The sequence below is a fragment of the Leopardus geoffroyi genome, chromosome D1 (genome assembly GCF_018350155.1).
Source record: "Leopardus geoffroyi isolate Oge1 chromosome D1, O.geoffroyi_Oge1_pat1.0, whole genome shotgun sequence".
Classification (NCBI taxonomy): Eukaryota; Metazoa; Chordata; class Mammalia; order Carnivora; family Felidae; genus Leopardus; species Leopardus geoffroyi.
The window spans coordinates 64085103-64106619 of record NC_059329.1 but is presented as its reverse complement, the minus strand read 5'-3'; the positions used below and the strand labels follow the sequence as shown (position 1 = coordinate 64106619).

General features: G+C 38.4%; 3 protein-coding genes across 3 annotated transcripts; 1 reads left to right on the top strand and 2 right to left on the bottom strand.

The window, feature by feature from the left end:
• The first annotated feature begins 502 nt into the window (after positions 1–502).
• LOC123602566 (olfactory receptor 2D2) lies at positions 503–1494 on the top strand. Its single transcript, XM_045487050.1, has one exon. The coding sequence runs from the start codon at positions 503–505 to the stop codon at positions 1448–1450; it is 948 nt and encodes a 315-aa protein (XP_045343006.1). The 3' UTR covers positions 1451–1494.
• Positions 1495–3776: 2282 nt separating this feature from the next.
• LOC123602565 (olfactory receptor 10A4) lies at positions 3777–4724 on the bottom strand. Its single transcript, XM_045487049.1, has one exon. It carries the CDS (start codon positions 4722–4724, stop codon positions 3777–3779), a length of 948 nt encoding a protein of 315 aa, XP_045343005.1.
• Positions 4725–16238: 11514 nt separating this feature from the next.
• Positions 16239–17216, bottom strand: LOC123602564 (olfactory receptor 10A5). The gene has a single exon (XM_045487048.1). The coding sequence runs from the start codon at positions 17190–17192 to the stop codon at positions 16239–16241; it is 954 nt and encodes a 317-aa protein (XP_045343004.1). The 5' UTR covers positions 17193–17216.
• Between the last annotated feature and the right edge of the window lie 4301 nt (positions 17217–21517).

Genomic DNA, 21517 nt, shown 5'->3' with positions numbered 1-21517 from the left:
CTTTTTGATTTCTTATACCTTAGTGACTGTCTTGTCTGGGAAGAGACAACAGGAAAAGTTGTACACCCAAAGAATTAAAAAAAAAACAACAACAATCTATACCATCATAAGACGGGAGAGGTGTGTCAATAGCCACATAAGACTCAAGGGCTTTAGTTGATAATGAAGTGAAATTAAATGCCGTCACTTTATATATTAATTGAATCTTTTTTTATTATTAGAATTTTGATATTCAGAATAAAGAAGATGATTATTTTGATCTACTCTACATTTGCAGATGACACTAAAAATGAATGCACCATCTTAGAAGCATTAAGTTTTGCAACACTGAAAATGTTCCAACTAAAACAGCGTGATTATCTATATAAAGGGGATGCTTGGAATGGCTGGTAGTGATTAAGGGCAATTCTGTAACCCTCCAAATCTGAATTATATAGTTTTATAATAGTTATAAAACTACATGCTGAGAAAAGAGACTTCTTACTGAAAAAAGAGACAAACTATGAGAGAAACAAATCAGACACAGGTGACAGAATTCCTCCTTCTGGGACTTTCTGATGACCCACACACCCAGAAGTTGCTATTCATTTTATTCCTGGGTGTCTACCTCATCACTGTGCTTGCAAATCTACTTCTCACGTACCTTGTTCAGGTTGACTCCCGGCTTCACACACCCATGTATTTTTTCCTCTGCAACTTATCTCTGGCTGACTTCTGTTTTTCTACCAACATCGTTCCCCAGGCCCTAGCCCACCTGCTATCCCAGAAGAAGATCATTTCATTCACACGTTGTGCAGCTCAGCTTCTATTCTTCCTCATTTTTGGGTGCACCCAGTGTGCCTTTCTGGCAGTGATGTCTTATGATCGGTACGTGGCCATCTGCAACCCTTTGCATTACCCTAGCATCATGACTTGGAGGGTGTGTGTCCAGCTGGCTGCAGGATCATGGACCAGCGGCATTCTGGTGTCTGTGGTAGATACCACTTTTACACTAAGTTTACCCTACCAAGGCAGCAATAGTATTGCTCATTTCTTTTGTGAGGCCCCTGCACTGTTGATCCTGGCATCCACAGACACTCATACTTCAGAGATGGTCATTTTCCTCATGGGTGTTGTGATTCTCCTCATACCTGTTTCCCTAATTCTGGTATCCTATAGTCACATCATAGTGACTGTGGTCAGGATGAAGTCAGCTGTGGGGAGGCTCAAGGCATTCTCTACCTGTGGCTCCCACCTCATGGTGGTCATCCTTTTTTATGGGTCAGCAATTGTCACTTACATGACTCCAAAGTCTTCCAAAGAAGAGGAAAAACTGGTGTCTGTGTTTTATGGAGTGGTGACACCTATGCTTAATCCCCTCATCTATAGCTTGAGAAACAAGGACGTGAAGGGAGCTCTGAGAAAAGTAGCCACAAGGAATTTCTCATGCAGGCTTGAAATCTTCCACTGACAGTGAGACCCTCTTGGCTCCCTACTTATAAGACTTGCTGAGTGGTTCCCTTAGCAAAACTGGAATATTGTAAGATCCTGGGGGCTTGTTGTGGATCCACCCTCCATCCTTCATCTAGCACTTCCTTTATAGAAGAGGAAGGACAATAATTCATGGAGCAATACAATGAGGGTCTGCTCCCTTCTTGTTGTTGTTGTTTTTTTTTTTGGCGTCTAAGAGTTAGGAAACCCTGCAAGAAACATTCACATTTTATAAACTCTGGAACCTGTAAAATCTGTCTTTTTTAAAATCATGTTTTATGTTACCAGCAATCTATCCCAGATCCTTCTCCATCTCTTTTATCTTTTGAATCTCTCTGCATCATCAAATAATCAATAAATTAACAAACATTACTTAATCGCTTACTATGAGCTAGGTGCTAAGTATGTATGTGCCTGCACATGAGTCTGTATGTGTGTTTGAAGTGGGTAGTGAAGAGCATGGGTACAATGAAGCAGAATATATGAGTTTTGCTGTCCTTCTCACACTCTGCTCACACCCCTAATAAGGGACATGAATATTTTATCTATAAGATAAAGGTGAAGGCAGGGTTTTGGAAGCTAACAAGAGATAGTGACATCCCAGGGCTAGGAAGAGTAAGAAAGAAGCTGGTACCAACCCCGGGCCTGAAGGACAATTAGAACTTGGAAAGGGTAGCTGTCTGAAAGCCACCAGATAGGAGCTGTGGGCTTAGATGTATGGAAGTGAGAAAACCACAAGAATAAATATTTCGAGTTCATTCTCTACCTATCTTCTGATTTCCTGTTACTGTATTAAAAAAAATCCAGGATCACCCCCCCCCCATCTGAAGATACTTATTTTAATTCTGTCTACAAAGTCCTTTTTCCTATGTGAGGTAACATACTTATAGGTCCTAGGGATTAGGACATGGACATCTTTGGGGGACCATTGTTCTGCCTACCATACAAGGACAAATAAAATAAATGTAAAGGAGCAATTAAAGTTTGGCTAAAATTGGAGATTATAAATGTATAGTGGTGTCAATCTACTTAGCTGTGTGATTGCTATTATCCAAACAGAACCCCATGATCCATATTTTCACTTGCAAATTCTTGTAGTAATAATTTAGAATGCGCTGCCTTTCTAGATCTCTTGCTACATGAGAGCCCTTGATACCTGTTACCCCCACAGCACACAGAGTTAGTTATTTATAGAGTTTGTGGAGAGGATATGTCTATGCACTGAATACTATTTTACTCTGTTAATTTCACTAATTAACACAAAGCTGTGGTGCACGCATCCCAAGTCTGCTATTTTCCTGGAATCCAGAGTTGGACTATGTTCACTGGACAAAACCATAAAGACAGGCTGCTATACTGGTTGAGTGATATGCAAGCTTAAAAAGGACAGTTGATTTCACCCAATCACAAGATTACATACAAAATTTAGTAAACAAAGAATCTTTGGGTTATTCTCAGAAGTTTCCTAGAATTATGTCCATTTATACTCAACTTGGGATTCCTGTACACACTTTTTGTCAAGCAATTCTCATATCCAAGGTGAATAATTTGAGATTGAGGCAGTGTCCATGTGGAGTAGTCTTTCTCCAGATACTGTACAGACCAATTATTGTAGTAGAGGGAAAAGTCCTAATTTGCTATTCCTCTGAACACGGGTACTTTCTAAGCCAGTAGAATTTTTTAAGTATTGCTTTATTATTTCGCTTTCCCACTAGAACATAAATTCCACAAGATAAGAAATTTGTCTGTTTTATTCAGCAATCTGTGTTCAGAGCCTAAACAGAGTCTGACACATGCTGAATGATGAGTAAAAATGCATTGAAATTTTGAGTTCAAACTCAAAGTTTGCTGAAAAAAGTGAGTGAAAGAATGAAACCAAACTCTATTATTTATTATCATCACTATCATAAATTTACCTTATAAGCAAAAAAGATCCTTGAAAGTTGCAGGTAGAGTTTTTAGACAAATAGAAAAATGTAAAGCTGAAGATTATAAAAAGATATGGGTGAAGAAGTTCAAGAAAAGTTAAAACAAGTAACGAATGGCAAATTGTAGCGATGTTATCAACCTCCGGATAGGCTCCTAATCTGTGTAAACTGGCGGCATCCTCAGATGCATTGGTACCACAATCCCACAGAATCCAAAGAATCATGATCTTTCATTGAGAAATAGATCCTAGTAGAGTCCAAAATTCTAGTGGGTAGAGCATCGCTCCTAGACTGAAGAGAGACCAGAACCCATTTGAGGAATTATTTTCTCTCTCCTTTGTCCTTGCCTTCCACCCCTTCAGTTTCCATGTCAGTCAATCATAGTTTCTGAGGGCCCAGGGTCCTGCGGATGACTCGCCTCAGTGCAGACTTCACTTCACTGTTCCTTAAGCTGTAGATGATGGGGTTCAACAGGGGAGTCACTACTGTGTAGGAGAGCGACAACAACTTCTTGCTCTCAGGAGAGGTGCTGGACCGGGGTCGGAAGTATGTGAGGATGGCAGTGCTGTAGAAGAGGGACACAACCAGAAGGTGGGAGGAACAGGTGGAGAAGGCCTTGCGTTTCCCCTCAGCTGAGGGCATCCTGAAGATAGTGGAAAGAATGCGGACATAGGATCCCAGGATCAGCAAGAAAGGAAAGAGGATGAATAAGACAGTGGCCGTCAGAGCCTCCAGTTCAAACAGAGAGGTATCAGCACAGACCAGTGCAATGACAGGGGGGCTGTCACAAAAGAAGTGGTTCACTCTGTTGGGGCCACAAAAAGGGAAGCTGAAAATCCATGTGGTTTGCACGGTGGCCACTGGAAACCCTGAGAACCAAGAGGCAGCTGCTAGCTGGGCACAGGCTTTGCGGCTCATAATGATTGGGTAGCGCAAAGGGTCACAGATGGCCACATAGCGGTCATATGCCATTGTGGCCAGGAGGCAACACTCAGCAGCCCCAAAGAAGAAAAAGAAATACATCTGAGAGGCACAGCCAAGGAAGGATATGGTTGTGTCTTGGATGATCAGAGTCCCCAGCATCTTGGGCACAATGACCAAGTTGAAGCCTATCTCCAGGAAGGACAAGTTCCTGAGGAAGAAGTACATAGGATTTTGTAGAGCAGAGTCAGCTGTAGTGACCAGGATGATGAGAATATTGCCCATTAGAGTAAGCAGGTAAACAGTCAAAAAAAGGAGAAATAGTAGAGCTTGTAGCTCAGAGGATAAGGTTGAAAAACTCACAAGGACAAACTCACTGACAATTGTCCAGTTTCCCCACATCATTCTTCTGTCCAGGATTTCATTGACATTCATGCTCCAGGAAGGTAGAAGTCTCCATATTTTATTTAGACTTCTATTATACCCTTAGAAAACCTCCCATGGCCCCATTCTCTACCTTTCTTGTTATATAGTTGTTGCAAATCAAAAGGTGTACTTTCCAAAATGTAAAAAAATAAGCCTGTCTATAGGATTCATAATTTTTGGAAGAATACTAACCTTTTTTCAGATTGAACTGAGGCACACCATATACCTATATACCTCCTGACTTTGCTCTATAGAGATCAAAATCACAGCTTCATGTTGGGGCTCCTACCTTATCTTTCTTCAACATTCAGTGGTACTAAAAAAGCAGCCAGGCCAAGCATTTCTGAGGAGAAGGGTTTTAACGCACAATGAAAGCTGATGAGGTGAGCCAGGGTATGTTTTCTGCAAAATGAAAGGGTAGGAAAGAGAAAGTCAAGGAAAGTTACCAATGATCCTGAGGAAGAGAACTGAATGCATTGTAATCTCAAGCAGTCAACCCTCAGGATGATTTCAGTATATTGGAGGAATACTCAATATATTCTACATTCAATGTAAATATATTCATTTCTAAACTCAGAATATTGCAATTTATACAAGGAGACATGAAATATAGAGACTGTGGTTTATTTTGATCCCTGGGCTAAATATTCTCTGTGTAGCTATATGTGATCAGAAAAGGGAACACAGACTCAAGACAGGGTCAGACCATAGAAAGAATCTAGATGTATTGCACATAAACCCTTTCATCAGTTTCTGTTGGTTGACTTGCATCTTGATTTTCAAGAAATATCACTTCAAGTTTTACATGTTAATAAATAAATACCAACTCAGATATGCAGACTAATAATATCAAATCCTGTGAGAAATAAGTAGAATGTTTCATCATGGCATCAAGAACTAAACTTCAAAACTGAGACCTGAAATTGTGACAAATATAAACTTAAATGAAGGAATAAATCTAAAGCACTTGCATGTAACTGGTACATAACACATGCTAACCATTGTAGTTATTATGAGATAATGCTAGATCTGTTTTCCAAAATCTACTTCTTATCTCCTTATCTACTGCCCAAACTCACTGAAGTCCCTACTTTTCAATCCTTAAGAGAAAAGAATAGTCTATTCAATGAATACTGATTATCTTCTCTGTGCCAGACACTGTTTTAGATACTAAAGATAATACATCAGTAAACATAACAAAAAAAAAATCTCTGCCCTCATATAACTCACTTTCTAGTAGAAAAGACAGACAGTAAACAAATCATGTAAATAGGATGTATAGTATGTTAGGTGGCTGAAAGAACAATGGAGAAGAATAAAACAGTGGAGAAGGACATAGGCATTTGGGGTGTGGGGAGTGTCAGAGAAGGCTTCCCTGAACAGATAATGTTTAAGTACTGAGCAAGTGCAAGACATGGTCAGGGTGGTGAAGGAAGGAGGGAAGTAAACAGCAAAAACAGCAAGAGGGGCATCTGGGTGGTTCAATCACTTAAGTGTCCCACTTTTGTTTTCAACTGAGGTCATTCAGCTCACATCATGATTTCATAGTTCGTGAGTTCGAGCCTCACGTTAGGCTCTATGCTCACAGCCTGGATCCTACTTGGGATTCTCTGTCTCCCCCTCTCTCTGCCCTTCTCCTTATTCACTCTCTCTCAAAAATAAACATTCAGAAAAAAATAACAGTGAGAAAATGTTATTTAAATTTTTTTGCTGATTCATATTCATGGTTTTTTTTAAGTTCATTTATTTTGAGAGACAGAGAAAAAGAGAGAGAGAGATAGAAAGAGTGAGAGTGAGAGTGAGAGTGAGAGTGAGAGTAAGGGAGGGGCATAGAGAGGGAGAGAGAGAATCCTAAGCAGGTTTTGTGCTGTCAGCATGGAGCCTGATGTGGGTGTTGTCAGTGTGGAGCCCCATGTGGGTCTCGATCCTATAGTTAGTGAGATCATGACCTGAGCCAAAACCAAGAGTCAGGCACTTAACCAAATGAGCCACCCAGGTCCCCACATGTTTTCTTTGAAAATTTTGATACTTTGTCAATTTCCAAGTAAGAGTTAACACTTAATGAGCACCAGGTAAGTGCCAGACACTATTCTAAGTGGTTTCCATGCATTATGTTAAGTCTTGCAACAAACTAAAGATATACGGGTTATTAGTAGGTCCACTTTACAGTTGAGGAGGCACAGAGAGGTTGAATAATTTTTCCAAGTTACACAGCCAGCAAATGTTGGCATCAGGATATGCCTCCTGGGCAGTTTGTCTCTGAGTCATGGCTTTACCCATCAGGCGACTCACCCACTCTGAGAATGGAAATGAGTCTAAGCTAATAGGTGAGAGCAAACAGGAGTTTTTGGCATAAGATGGTAGTAACAGAGCAAAAAGCAAAACAAATTCTAGAGAAGATCAGAAAGTTTCAAGGTATTAGCAACACCCACTTTCATGGACCTAATATTAGAATAATTGTTAACTTATGTCTCCATCTCATATTTTAGATGGTATACTACTTGAAAGTAGAAACTGTGTAGAAAATTTAACTTTTTATCTCAATTCCTAGCAAGGTAGATGCCCATTAAATTGTGACCCAATAAATTAATGAAGAATGAACAAAATATAAAAAATAGTCATGGAAATATCTGTATAGACAGAGTGTAGGCACAGTGATCCCCATTCAGAAGGAATTTAGATGCAAAGACTACACACATCAATGATACAGCCTCATATAATTTACACAGATTTAAAGAGTGATAAGGGTTATAAATTACACCCATCATCTTCCACTACCCCAAGCCTCCTCCTTTTATCTAACTCATTTCGGAAAATGACACCACCCAGGCTGCGTGATGCAGGAGTTGGGACAAAAATCCTTTCATTTAACCCCAAAATTTATTATTTTTCCAAAACACCGATTCAGTGTCACCTTCTACATCACTACTCTTATCTTCTCTGGCCTGGAATATTGCAGGAACCTGATTCTAGTTCATTCTCTACAAACCATCCTTGACTTGTGTGTGATCTGATAGCAACCCCAATTAAGTTACTCATCTGCTTAATGTCTTTCAGTCACTACCTATTATCCCTGGGAAAAAGTACAGTACCTTTAACAAGGTCTTTTTCTCTGGTATCTGCTTATTTTTCCAGGTCCAAATCCCCTACACAGTTGGTGCTCTGGTTACACAAAAATACTCTCTGTTCTGTGCATACCTCATATTCTCTTACCCCTTCTTGTACTTGTGCATGTTACTCTCTACTTTTGGAAACCTCTTCCTGCAATTATGTATAATTTCTTCTGGTCTTGCAAGTCTCAGCTGAAATATCATTTTGTTTGTGAAGTTTCCCTTCACTCCCTTAGCCTAATCAAGGGATTATTCTTTTTTTTTTTTTTTTCAACGTTTATTTATTTTTGGGACAGAGAGAGACAGAGCATGAACGGGGGAGGGGCAGAGAGAGAGGGAGACACAGAATCGGAAACAGGCTCCAGGCTCTGAGCCATCAGCCCAGAGCCCGACGTGGGGCTCGAACTCACGGACCACGAGATCGTGACCTGGCTGAAGTCGGACGCTTAACCGACTGCGCCACCCAGGCGCCCCAAGGGATTATTCTTTAAGTCTCTTATAACACGTTGTGTAAAACTCTATTAGAGCACTATACAATTGTGTATGTGTACATATATTTATATCATCTAATAGCTAATGCCAGGAGGGAAATCTATTCATCATTGTATCTTTTGCACCTAGCAGAGTGCTTAACTCCAAGTGCTTGGTAAATAATGTAGTCTAAGGTTTAATCATTTTTATAGCAGTTTGGTGATGCTATTGGGTCTCTAGTTGAGTCTACAGTTAAGACTTCTGAATGTGTGTGTGTGTTTTATAGGTTGTACATTTGGTTTTGTTTTCCAATATACATTTATTTAAAAATGTATTGCTATGTTCTGAGAAGATATTTTAAAAGCATTATTATAACAGCTTTACATCACTCACTGTGCCACAGATGTCCACTCCCCTGAAATATTTAATCAAAATGTTTCCTAGGACAGAGCCATGACTCTGGGGCACACCACTTAAGCCATATCCTAAAATGAGTTGGCACCAATTTTTTAATCTCTACTTTTTGGGCTATTCAGCAAAACTATTTTTTTTCTATAAGTAACTTCAAATAATTTCAGACATGAGTTGGGTATAAATAAACAGTTATATGTACTGTTACCTGGACTATATCTGTTTAATGTAGTAACAAAGATCTCATGAAAAAGTTCATCAAATGCCTTAGTGAAATTCAGATAAACCATATCAAATACTCATTCTTTAATCTAAGATCTAATGTCAGCTTCTTTGTGAAGCTTTTTCTGACAATCTCCTTCCCCAAATGGATAAATTACTATCTCTGTTGTGTTCCTCAGAGCATTTTAAGATACCTTTATTATATCAATGGTTTTATATTATAATTATTTTTATATTTGTCCTCTCCAGCTAATTGTGTACTCCTTGACATAAACCAAATGATATGCATCATTGTATACACATTACAATGCCTGGTACCTACAAAGTAATGATCCACATTTATTGAATCACTAAGTAACATTTATCTTAATGGCATTAGTTAATTGGTTTAACATGCTGATATTTATCTTTAAAAGTTAACTGCATTTTTAGTCATGAAATTCTTAGTGAATCCATGATGGAGCAAAGTAATCACTATTATTTTTTAAGTGTTTGTAAAAATATTTTTCTTTTTAAAAAAATTTTTTTAACGTTTATTTATTTTTGAGACAGAGACAGAGCATGAACGGGGGAGGGGCAGAGAGAGAGGCAGACACAGAATCGGAAGCAGGCTCCAGGCTCTGAGCCATCAGCCCAGAGCCTGACCCGGGGCTCGAACTCACGGACCGTGAGATCGTGACCTGAGCTGAAGTCGGACGCTTAACCGACTGAGCCATCCAGGCGCCCCTGTAAAAATATTTTAAACAATGTTTTAAATTATTGTTTGGTAAGACATGTGGAAATAAATGTACAATTATAAAACACTACACAAATTTGCATTCTCGCCATCACCACCACCACCATCATTGTTATTATCGATATTATTATAGTCTTTATAGTTTCAAAAAGACTAAACCAAATCTTTTGGTAAAGCAGTTAGATAGAAAAGAATCCAATAAAGTGTAGCTTTGATAGTTGAAACTGGAGAAAAACCGCAACATAACATAGTTTGAGAATTTCCTAAGGATACAACCAGACGATGCTACTTAGACACTGGCCAATGTGTAACAAAAGGCAAGGACAGAAAATGGTCTCAGGTCAAAAGTTCAGATGTTATCAAAGAAAATCTCAGTTAACCCGGGCGCCTGGGTGGCTCAGATGGTTATCTGACTTCCTGGGTCATGATCTCACAGTTAGTGAATTCGAGCTCCAAGGCAGGCTCAGTGCTGACAACTCAGAAACTGGAGCCCCCTTCGGAGTCTGTGTCTCCCTCTCTCTCTGCCCCTCCCCTGCTCGTGCTCTATCTCTGTCTCTCCAAAATAAATAAACATTAAAAAAACTTAAAAAAAAGAAATTCTCAGTTAAGGAAGCTGAGAGGAATGCATATTCATAGCACTAGTTTTTATGACTTTTAAAGCAGAGATGACCTTCCCTTTTCTTTCAAACCACATCCTACAGAGAATCTCAACACTTAAGTCCAATGAGGGTGAGTAAGGGCAGAGGCAGGGGCTCAGAGCCCCACTTGCTTGACTTTCACTTTTCTCTTCCCCTGAAAGAGCCCTCTAATGCTGCTTCTTAGGGCCCTAGGGGTGCACAAAACAATATGAAAATGTGATTCAAAACCTTGCATCTGCCTCCCTCCCACAGTTGTAACTCCATATTTTCCTTCATTTGTTTTGATCCTTCTCTAACCATCCCTTTACATTGCCTTCTTTTGATGTAGCCTTTCCTCTCTTTCTCTTCCATCTCTTTCACCTTTCTCTTCATTTTTTAAATTTCTGTTTTCCCCTACTAAGCAGGGGAGAGATGGTGGAAGGGAGTTTGCTGGGATGATACTCTAAAGAACGGATCTTCCTGTAGCCCCATTAATGCAGTTGAGGTTGTCAGGATGTTATTGATGAGGTATAATTCAGCTACTGTTTTACTAATGGTCTTGCAAGCACAGAGCCTTGGATAAATGTAGTTGTGTTTGCAGCCATCAGAAGGGGAAAGAACTCTAGGGAAGGGGAAAGTATGCAGAAACCTAGCTGAGGTGGACTGGCCAGCTACACCTCTATCCAGAGTGTCTCCTTTCTGTGGTAACATATTGAAGATTCCATGCACGGTTTCAACAAGAAAGAACAAGATAGCATACTTAAGAAAACTTGTGAAAATCCCACCTAAATGATAGTTTGAGTCCACATAGTTACAATAGCAAGGACTTTAGAGTAAGAAATTCAGAGTTAAAGTTCTAGTTATTATTTTTATCTGTGAGTCACAGAGCTACTGACATGACATTTTCTGAGTTAGGGTTTTCTCAACTGTAAAATGACTATTATTACAGATGCCCTGTCCATCTGAAGGGTGGCTGTGGGTGTGAAATGAGATAATATATACTCAAGCGCTTTGAACATTCTAAAGCCTAATACATAATCATTGTTTTCCATCCCTTCCCAGATTACCTAATTTGTCAAAAACTTCTGGTTATTTACTTGAGACCTCTGATCTCCTTTCTTGTTTCCTAGAAATGTGTCAAAGGAGACACATTTTCTTTGTAATAAGCCATCATCCTCTTCACAAAAGAGTTCAAGTCTGTGCTCTGTCCACTTTGCTCTTTACTTACCTCCTGCGAATGAAATTTGCATCACATTCCAGAGAACCCCTGGTCTGTGTCAGCTACCCTAGGCTTAGACTAGACTATGTCTGAACAAGTGACTCCAGGGGAGTCCTAAAATATAGCTATATCTGTGCAAGTCACTTCAGAAAAGCCCTGGGCTGTGTCTGTGCCAATCATCCCAAAGGTACTCTGGGTGTGTCTCAGTCCTCATTGCTGGTGAACTCTGGGGTTCTGCCTTGTCACATTCTCAAAGAAGCTTTGTCCAGGGGTGTGCCAGACACCCCAGGTAAATCCTGTCAGTCCCTATAAAGAAGTTCTGAGTTGTGCAGCATTAGTCATTTCAGAGAAGCTCTGGGCTGGGCCTGTGTCAATCACTCTAGAGGATTCCAGGCTGGGTCTCAGGACTATTTTAGTCCCTGGTGTTTACTGGAAGGGAGTGATTCCCCCAATGCTTCCTCTTCCTCAGGTAAAGTCATAGGTTCAGTTTCTGACAGGTGTGAGTTTTGAGGAATTCCCAGACATGCAAAAATTCATGAAGATTCTGCAATCCCATAATTGGAGGAAGTGCTTTGCTGCAGCTCCAACTTTTCCTGCACTCATGAGGCTACAAGAGCAAGGGAAAAAACAGTGGTCTGTCTATTCTCCAAGGTTTGCACCAGAGAGAGATCAGAAGAGCATGCCAGTATTCTTTTTTCCCTCAAGATTATTGAGATAAAATTGACATATAATGTTGTGTAAGTTTAAGATATATAATGTGATGATTTGATACATGGATATATATATTGAAATGATTACCGCAATAGAGTTAGTTAACATGTCCATCGCTTCACATAATTATCTTTTTGTTTATGTGTGTGGTGAAAATATTTAAGATATACTCTCTTAGCAAGTTTCAAGTACAGAATACAGTATTGTTAATGATAGTCACTATGTTGTATGTTTGATCCCCAGAACTTATTCATCTTAAGTTTGTACCCTTTGACCAATGTCACCATACCCCCGTCTCTGATAACCACTAGTCTACTTTCCTTCTCTCTGAGTTTGGTTTTTTTAGATTCCACATATAGATGAGATCATACAGTATTTGTCTTTCTCTGTCTGACTTATTTTACTTAGCATAATGCCCTTGAGTCTCATCCATGTTGTTGAAATAGCCAGATTTCCTTCTTGGTCATGGCTGGTTAATATCCCATTGTATATATGTATACATATGCCATAATTTCTTGATCCACTCATCTGTAAATGGACACTTAGATTTTTCCCATGTCTTGGCTATGGTGAACAATGCTACAATGAACATGGTAGTGCAGGTGTCTCTTTAAGACAGTGATTTTATTTCTATCATTCCAGTATTCTTTTACATCTTCCTTCACTTTTGATTCTCATTGGGCTAATTTTTTGGGAGTGTTTCCGATCTGGATTCGGAAGTTTTCATGCATGGAGAGGATAACTCATTAATCACTGTCTAAGCCAAGTGGAGAAGCAGTTGGCAGGGGATACTGTTGGCTGGGGAGGCTAGTAACTCCTGGATAAGATGAAAACAAGAAAGTCTGAATAACAGTCTGAATATCCTAACACTTCTTGAATAAGAAATGAAGTTGAGGGAGTAAGATGATGTCCATGCTTTGTGACAAAATTTTCCCAAGGTGATTAGGGCTTCATCCGAAGACTCTAATGCATGTCTGAACATTTTTTATAGTGTTTCTGAAACAGACATTTGACCACATGTTTCTTACTAAAGGCAGTAACCATACCTGACTTTTTCATTATTGTTTGCTTAATATTTAGCGAAGTGCCTGCAAATATGTGCTTGCATTTTTCTACAAGCCATATTTAAAATACTGACCTTCTGCATCATACTTCACCTATATGACCTGAGATTTCCATTTTAATTAATTAGGATGGCACATTCATCTTGCAGTTTGTTGTAGGGAGGTATACCACATTTCCAACAAAAGTTGGAATAAATAATAAAGGTGACTCACTGGATAAAAAAGAATAGCTATTTATTCTTCCCCTTCAGTGGTCCCTGGGAGTTTTAATTCTCCCTATTTCCTACTCTACAGTCTGCCAGTAGCCAGTGGATGACTGAAATGGGAGTACAAAAGCCTACTTCTTTGGCATGAAGCAGAACAAACTAAGCGTTATTTACTCCCTGGAGTTCCCTGCTGGAACTGCTGAGTCTGGAATTGCACCCAAAATTATATTTTTGCTCAGCTTCTTCTCCATTCCTACTCTACTACATTTAATGGTTTCTCCTTAATAATTCACTTGCACTTGAGTCCTTGGCTCCATATCTGGTTCTGGGATAACCCAGTGAAATCAACTGATCCTGAGGCAAGATCAATTACTGTAAGTTTGGAGAAGATGTTTCTAAAAGGTGAGAAGAGATTCATAGCAGGGATATGAAGGAAAAGGTTTAACCTTTCTGGGAATAAAACCTCTTTCATGCCTCTTTAATGGATCTTCTCCAGACTTTCAGAATATCTATACTTTATTGCAGGAACTTGAGCACTGTATTTCCTCACATGCAATCCACCATCAAATCCTATCAATTCTTCCTCCAAAAATTATTTAGAATTAATTTCTATTGATACTACTCTATTCCAAGTCACCACCACTTCTCAACTGGATTACCCATTCGTTTGTTCATCTTCATACACTATTGAAAAACTATAGAATAATTTCATTGTAATGTAAAGTTTGCATTGGGCAAAGCAAACCAAAATATAACCTTCAACACTGAATGTCACAAGGCCTTGCCATCAGGAGCTCTCTTACCTGTTTTAAAGAAAATTTTAGAAGCACGACTATAATTGAAGTTCCATTCACAAAGAGAAGCATCTCTTGTTTTGTGCAGCTTCTGACTTCTGGAAAGTGGCACTGATTCCCATGACCATATAAGAAGCTGCCCCACTGGTTCAGAGCATCATATCAACTGCATTATCTCAGTACCAAATACTCTTTTACTAAATAAACCATCATTGACATTTTCATTCTATTGTTATAATGCTTGTTAAATATCTACTGTGGCAACCTTCAACATCACTGAACTGCATATCTGAGCAGTCTATGTTGTCTCTCCAGGTACCAGCTGTTGTTTCTGTTAATGCTCTGGCTTCAAACTTGCATATATTTTGAGTGGTATTCCCTAACCCTATTTTTCCATAGTATTTTAAATGCAGAGTTTTCCAGAACATATGGTTTTCGGGAATTCTCATGTCATGTTAAAACAAAAATAATTGTGCAGCTTTAATTTTTAAAGACTTACAGTACACTGGGAAAAGACAAACATGTAAAAACCAGTACAGCATAGTATATGCAAAATTTAACTTATCTGTTGATAAAATTGGAATAGATGCATATAGCAGAGAATAATTTATGCTGCTTGAGGGATCACACTAGGGCCTTGAAAGATGAGATGGATCCGGCTAACGTACAGATGGAAAGAACTTTTCAAACAGAGAAAATGGAGTACCGGACATCACCAGCTGTTAATCATCTAAACTACTAACACAGAAGTATGAATGAAATTCACTATATTCTCTAATTTACTCAATCATTTCTTCCATAATCTTCAAAATTTATTTCCTTCAAATTAAAATTTTAGTTATTTTTTACCTATTATGTAAGCAAAATTTCAAACGTTTGATGACAAATGCTATTGATGGGACAATAGGGAAAGAAGAACCCTTGTAAATTTCTGGTGGGAAGGTAAAATGGTATAATCAATTTGGAGGGAAATTTGCCAATATATAACAACATGGTACATGTATTCACCCTTTGCCCAATTTCTAGATTTCCATCTGTCAGATACACTGGCAAAAATATGAAAATGCTTGTGTATAAAACTATTTTTTACAGCATGATTTATAATTGTAAAAGAGTCATTAAATAAACTATGGTATATCTAAAAAATAGAGTACTATGAAATCATAAGAAGAATGAGAAATATTTTTGTGGTAAAGGAAGAGCTATGTTGCAGTTAGCTAGATCCATTTTAAACTTTGATGAAAACAGTATCACAATAGAAATTTATACTACTACTTCAACAAGGCTTAAGAACCTGAGTATGGGATAGAAAGCCTGTGAAAGCTCAGCTCATTCTTCCTGGGAAAACAGTAAGGACTAAAATGTATGTGGGGTTATAAAGGTGTAAGTATGGGCATTATCAATCCATGTTTCTATATTTATATCACATACCAGTGAGATTAGAAGAACTAACATGCTTCAAGGGCATGCAAACTGAAATAAGACAGTGATGACAGTTATGCATTGGTAAGGATTACAGGGTTTTCTCTCTGATGAATGGAGTCAGATCTGCCCGATGGAAAAGAAAGTGACATGATGATTTTTCACTGGTCTTGTCCTCTGTTATTATGTATCCCCACAATAGGATTATAAGCAGTTTCATGCTGTTCACAATGTGGACATAGTAATGTGAATATCCGGAATTATATGGCACAGAATTATTGAAATACCAATAAGAAAAAATAACGTAAGCCTACAAAAAACAAAGGAGTTTTCTAGGAGGTAGAAACAGGGCCAACCTACTTCTCTGCTCTTTTCCCTCTTCTGAGCTTCCCAATAGTCATTTCAGCAGCTGGGTTTCATCCCACCAGAGATGGCAAGGGAGGCAGAGGAATCCCAAATATGAAACTGATTGCTCCACATTGAGTACACTTTACTCTCATTTCTTAACGTTTATGGGATGCAAAATCTAAGGCCTAAAGCCTTGCGGAAAGTCCGGCCAAGGGCATTCTTCACTTCATTATTTCTCAGGCTATAGATGATGGGGTTCAACATGGGAGTCACAACAGTGTAGGACAATGACAGCAGCTTTTTGCTCTCAGGCGAATTATTGGATTTAGGCCGGAAGTAGGTGAGGCTTGAAGATACATAGAATAGGGAGACAACAAGGAGGTGGGAGGAGCAGGTAGAGAAGGCTTTATGCTTCCCTTTAGCTGATGGAATCTTAAGGATGGCAGCAGCAATGCGAATGTAGGAACACAGGATCAGCAAGCAGGGTATCATGACGACCAGCACAGTTCCAACAATCGCATAGATCTCAAACACTGCTGTGTCTGCACACACCAGTCTCAGCACAGGTGGGCTGTCACAGAAGAAGTGGTTCACCTTGTTGGTGCCACAGAATGGAAAGCTGAAGAGCCAAGTGGTCTGCACAGTAGCTACGGGAAAGCCTGGAAACCAGGAGGCAACAGCCAATTTGGCACGTGTCCTCTGGTTCATGATGACTGGGTAGTGCAAGGGATTGCAGATGGCTACATAGCGGTCATATGCCATGGTGGCCAGGAGGACGCATTCAGCAGCTCCAAAGAAGAACAAGAAATACATCTGCATGGCACAGCCAAGGAAGGAGATGGTTGTGTCCTGGGCAAGCAGGGTCCCCAGCATCTTGGGCACGATGACTAGGTTGAAGCCAATCTCCAAGAAGGACAAGTTCCTGAGGAAGAAGTACATGGGGCTGTGCAGCATGGGGTCAGCCAAGGTAACAAGAATGATGAGGCTGTTTCCCAATAGCGTGACCAGGTAGATGATTAGAAATGTCAGGAAGAGTAGTGACTGTATTTCAGTAGGTAGGGAAGAGAAGCTCATGAGGATAAACTCCCCAACTCTTGTCCAGTTTCCTTCAGCCATCAATACAGAAATGAATCTCCAGCTTCAGTCATGAAGAGAGATTCTTGATTGGAGGAATCAGAATCTTGGTTTGTTTATCAGACTCCTTTTCAGTGTCAGGAAGAGGCTGGGTCGGGATCTCAGTTGGAAAAGGAAGGGCCTTGAGCTGTCTAAGAATAAGACACAAGGAAGAATGGCCAGAGCTTAAGTTCTGAGATGGGCCTGGGCCAGCTTCTGGAAGAGTTGATATTTCCTCATTTGTACATTAACATGTACAGAATGGTCATACCAAACCAGAACCATAAGTCCCTGAAGGAGCCATCAAGGGGCACATTTTGGAAGAAATTATATTCCTGAAAACACCTCAACTTTTGAGATACAAGCCCAAAGTTCATGATTTCATTAAAAACACATACATGTGAATTTATAAAAACTTTAGAAATATATTTAAAATGCAGAATTTATATATTCAATGCAGAATACTGCATCTAATAAGTTTTCTACTCTTCATGAATCTTTCTTGCTGGCTGTAATTTGGGAGGAGCATGTATTGAGGACAATTAACACATGCCTGTGTTTTGTCCTTTTATATATGCATTTTATAGGGGAGGCAACTTATCCCAGAGAAGTTAAGGAAAGCAGTGAAAGTGGTAGGTCTCGAATCCAAACCACATCTGTTGAATTCCAGAGTTCTCAGACTTCCACTGGACTGTGATTCATTGGACTATTCTACCTTGATCTGAGGACTAACTCATTAATGCTTAAGAAAATAAAATGGGAATTTCTGCAAAATCACATTTTGTATGATTTCTTTCTAATTTTCAACTTTTTATCATATTCCCTTCTTTCCTCATTATTTTGGTAATCTAGAACATTGAATTCTAATGGAGGAATTATGAGATGAAGTTGGAAAATAAGTAATAAAGGAATTGGATGTGGTTAGGAAACTATTATACAAAAAACACAAGCTTAAAAACAGAAATAAAAACATTATTAAGAGCACTAGAAACCAGAATTGAAACAAAGTAAAAGAGAAACAAGCTTGTGGTCCTTGTTTTGGATATGTTACATCAATAGACTTTTATTGTATGCTAAGGAATTTGGACCTTATTCTATAGATAAAGAGAGCTGCCTGAATATATGAAGCATGGGAGTGACATTGTTATATATGCCACATACAACACATAGAAACATCACTCTGACATTGAAAATGAATGGTATAAGGTGAATTAGGGGAGGGATGAAATCTGTATACCTGGGATCAAGAAAATCAGGTGGTATACTCATCCTCCGATTTCATATACAATCCATTTTTAAGCAATAGACAAACTACTGAAGCTCAATATTAGTCAGGTAATGGTGAGTAATTTGAATTTGAAGGTTGTATTTAAAACTCCAAAACATCCATGAAGGAAGAGAAAGTCATTCTTGCCAAAGAATAATGATCAGACTGATCTAAGATTTCTCTGAAGCACTAAAAATTAAATGAAGCAATGTCTACAGTTTTGAGATCAACTTCAGAAAAACCCAATACAAGTTTCAAAAATTAATAATAATAAAAGGATCATTGATGCCACAAACAAAGAATCTTAATTAGAGACTCCTACTGTCATTCAGTACAACCCAGCCCTGTGCTTTTCAGATTAAGTAGAGAAAGTCATGAGAGGTATGAAGACACAATTCAAATTAGTGGAATAAATCCGAGACATGAGAACAGTTGTTCCCTTTCTCAAGAAAGAGTCTGAACGAAACTAAAGACACGTTGATTGTTTTCAATATGTACTCTCAACAAAGCCCCATAAGATATTGAATATTGAATAAGCAGTCATTAAAAATAACAGCCTTAGGTCAGAAAAGATCATGGTGGTTGGGGTAGAGTGGGGATGAGAATGGCAAACCATGATTATCAAATTAAAAGGTTGTGGAGTGTAGTGCTAGAAACTTAAGAAAACTGAAGTGATGAATTAGAATATAAGTTTGAGAAATCATGCCCACATCACTGAGAAAAATTTTGAAAATATGAAAATAATGAGAGTAATAATAAAGGAAAATACAGGAAATAACAATCAACTTGCTAGGCATTTCAGAATGACATGACAAAAAGGAAAGAGAGACAATACTCAGAGAAGTACCAGGGGAAGAATAAATATCTCTGAGCTAAAGGAAGGCATGACTTTGAACTGAAAGAACCCCTAAGCACAAAACAAAATAAATTTTAAAAGATTTACACAAACATTTCTTTATATTAGCGAAAGTTTTTTTTTTTTTAATTTGAAGATAGGGGAAAATTCTGTTAAGTAACTGAGTAGAAAATGATAAAAATAAAGCAAAATGAATTTTAAAGACCCCTATAAATCACAACCAAACAAAAACGTTAGCACAACTGCAAAGGAAAAAAATAAATCAGAGAACTCTTTCTAGGAAGAGAGGGGAGATATATTTTTCCTTTTTCTTTCCACTAAGTGTCACTAAAACCCCTAGACGTTATATGTGAAAGAAACAAAAGAAGATTCTGAAAGATGGAGAGAAGTTGGGCCAGCTAGATATCTCAGAACCCAAGGAAGGTCATGGTAGTTAAGTTCCCCAGGATTTCATTTTTCCTCTATAACCCAAACTACTTTCTCAATACAATCTGGATATCTATGTAAAAATAATAGACAACACTACACTTACAAGTAAAACATTAGAGCAGAGATTCTTAAATTTGGAGGATGAGGCAACCTTTTGAGATTCTGACAAAAACTATGGAATCTCTGTCCTTCAAAAAATATATAATATTGAATGTATTCTGTTTTTTTGTTTTTTTTTAATTTTTTTTTTTCAACGTTTATTTATTTTCAGGACAGAGAGAGACAGAGCATGAACGGGGGAGGGGCAGAGAGAGAGGGAAACACAGAATCGGAAACAGGCTCCAGGCTCTGAGCCATCAGCCCAGAGCCTGACGCGGGGCTCGAACTCACGGACCGCGAGATCGTGACCTGGCTGAAGTCGGACGCTTAACCGACTGCGCCACCCAGGCGCCCCAATACTGAATGTATTTTGGAGGAAGCCTCAGATCTCCCGAAATCCTTCTGAAGATTCCCAGCTTGGTTTCACAATAAGTTTTGGAATTTGGGCCAATGCAATAAGACTAGGAAAATAAATAAGAAATAAATATTGGAAAGAAAAGGATAACATTATTATAGAGGAAGATGAAAAACTATCAATATTAAAAATTCAATTGGTTGACTAGTCATAGTACTAATATATCAAATAAGTGGTTTTCCAGTATTCATGAAAACAAATGCTAACTAAAAAAAAGTTTCAGTGTATCATTAACACTCAAAGTACATTAGAATAAGCATTTTAAAAATAGACATGCTCTTATGGAATGTAATGAACTGATATAATTGGAAAAATGTCTTGGACAAATTGAATGCCATATTGTCTTTATGAAGAAACAAGTAGTATTATAAAGATGTCAATCACCAACAAATTAATAGTAAATTTAATGTGGTTCCAAAAACATTAAGTAGAGCAAGAATATATATACCATTAGATATTAAAACACATGTTAATACTATCTCACAATATTTTGTTGTATTCTCTCATAATTTTAAAATACTTTAATATGTTTACTTGTGCATGCTTCGAAGAATTGTACGTTAGGCAAATAATTGAAACAGAATGAATCCTAGGAGCAGTGCATATATAAAAGGAATTCAGTAAACAGCTCTGGGGCAACTTGAGGGGAAAATAAATGTTACATTCTCACCTTAAACAATACAACAAAATACATCCAGCATGGATGATTTAAATGTAAATACAAAGTCATAGTGGAATTTGAAAAAAAATGTATGTTAATATTTACTTTAGCTTTCTGAAGGTCTTTCTCAGCATAAACTCTAAAACAGAACCTAAAAAAGGTAAGATCCACTGATTTGAAAATATAAAATTAGGGGCGCCTGGGTGGCGCAGTCGGTTAAGCATCCGACTTCAGCCAGGTCGCGATCTCGCGGTCTGTGAGTTTGAGCCCCGCGTGGGGCTCTGGGCTGATGGCTCAGAGCCTGGAGCCTGTTTCCGATTCTGTGTCTCCCTCTCTCTCTGCCCCTCCCCGTTCATGCTCTGTCTCTCTCTGTCCCAAAAATAAATAAACGTTGAAAAAAAAAAAATTAAAAAAAAAAAGAAAATATAAAATTAAATGTTTGAGCATTAAAAGCCTACCTGAGAAATTAAAGACAAATACCAAATGAAGACAATATCTAGAAGATAAATTTCAAGAGATTGTTGCAGATTATCTAAGAGAAAATTAAGTAAAGTTATAGTCATTCAATTCACATCACCAGAAATCAAATGTCAAAAAACCC

Coding starts and splice junctions, on each gene's coding strand:
- LOC123602564 (XM_045487048.1), bottom strand. CDS start 17,192: ATGGCTGAAGGAAACTGGACAAGAGTTGGGGAGTTTATCCTCATGAGC.
- LOC123602566 (XM_045487050.1), top strand. CDS start 503: ATGAGAGAAACAAATCAGACACAGGTGACAGAATTCCTCCTTCTGGGA.
- LOC123602565 (XM_045487049.1), bottom strand. CDS start 4,724: ATGATGTGGGGAAACTGGACAATTGTCAGTGAGTTTGTCCTTGTGAGT.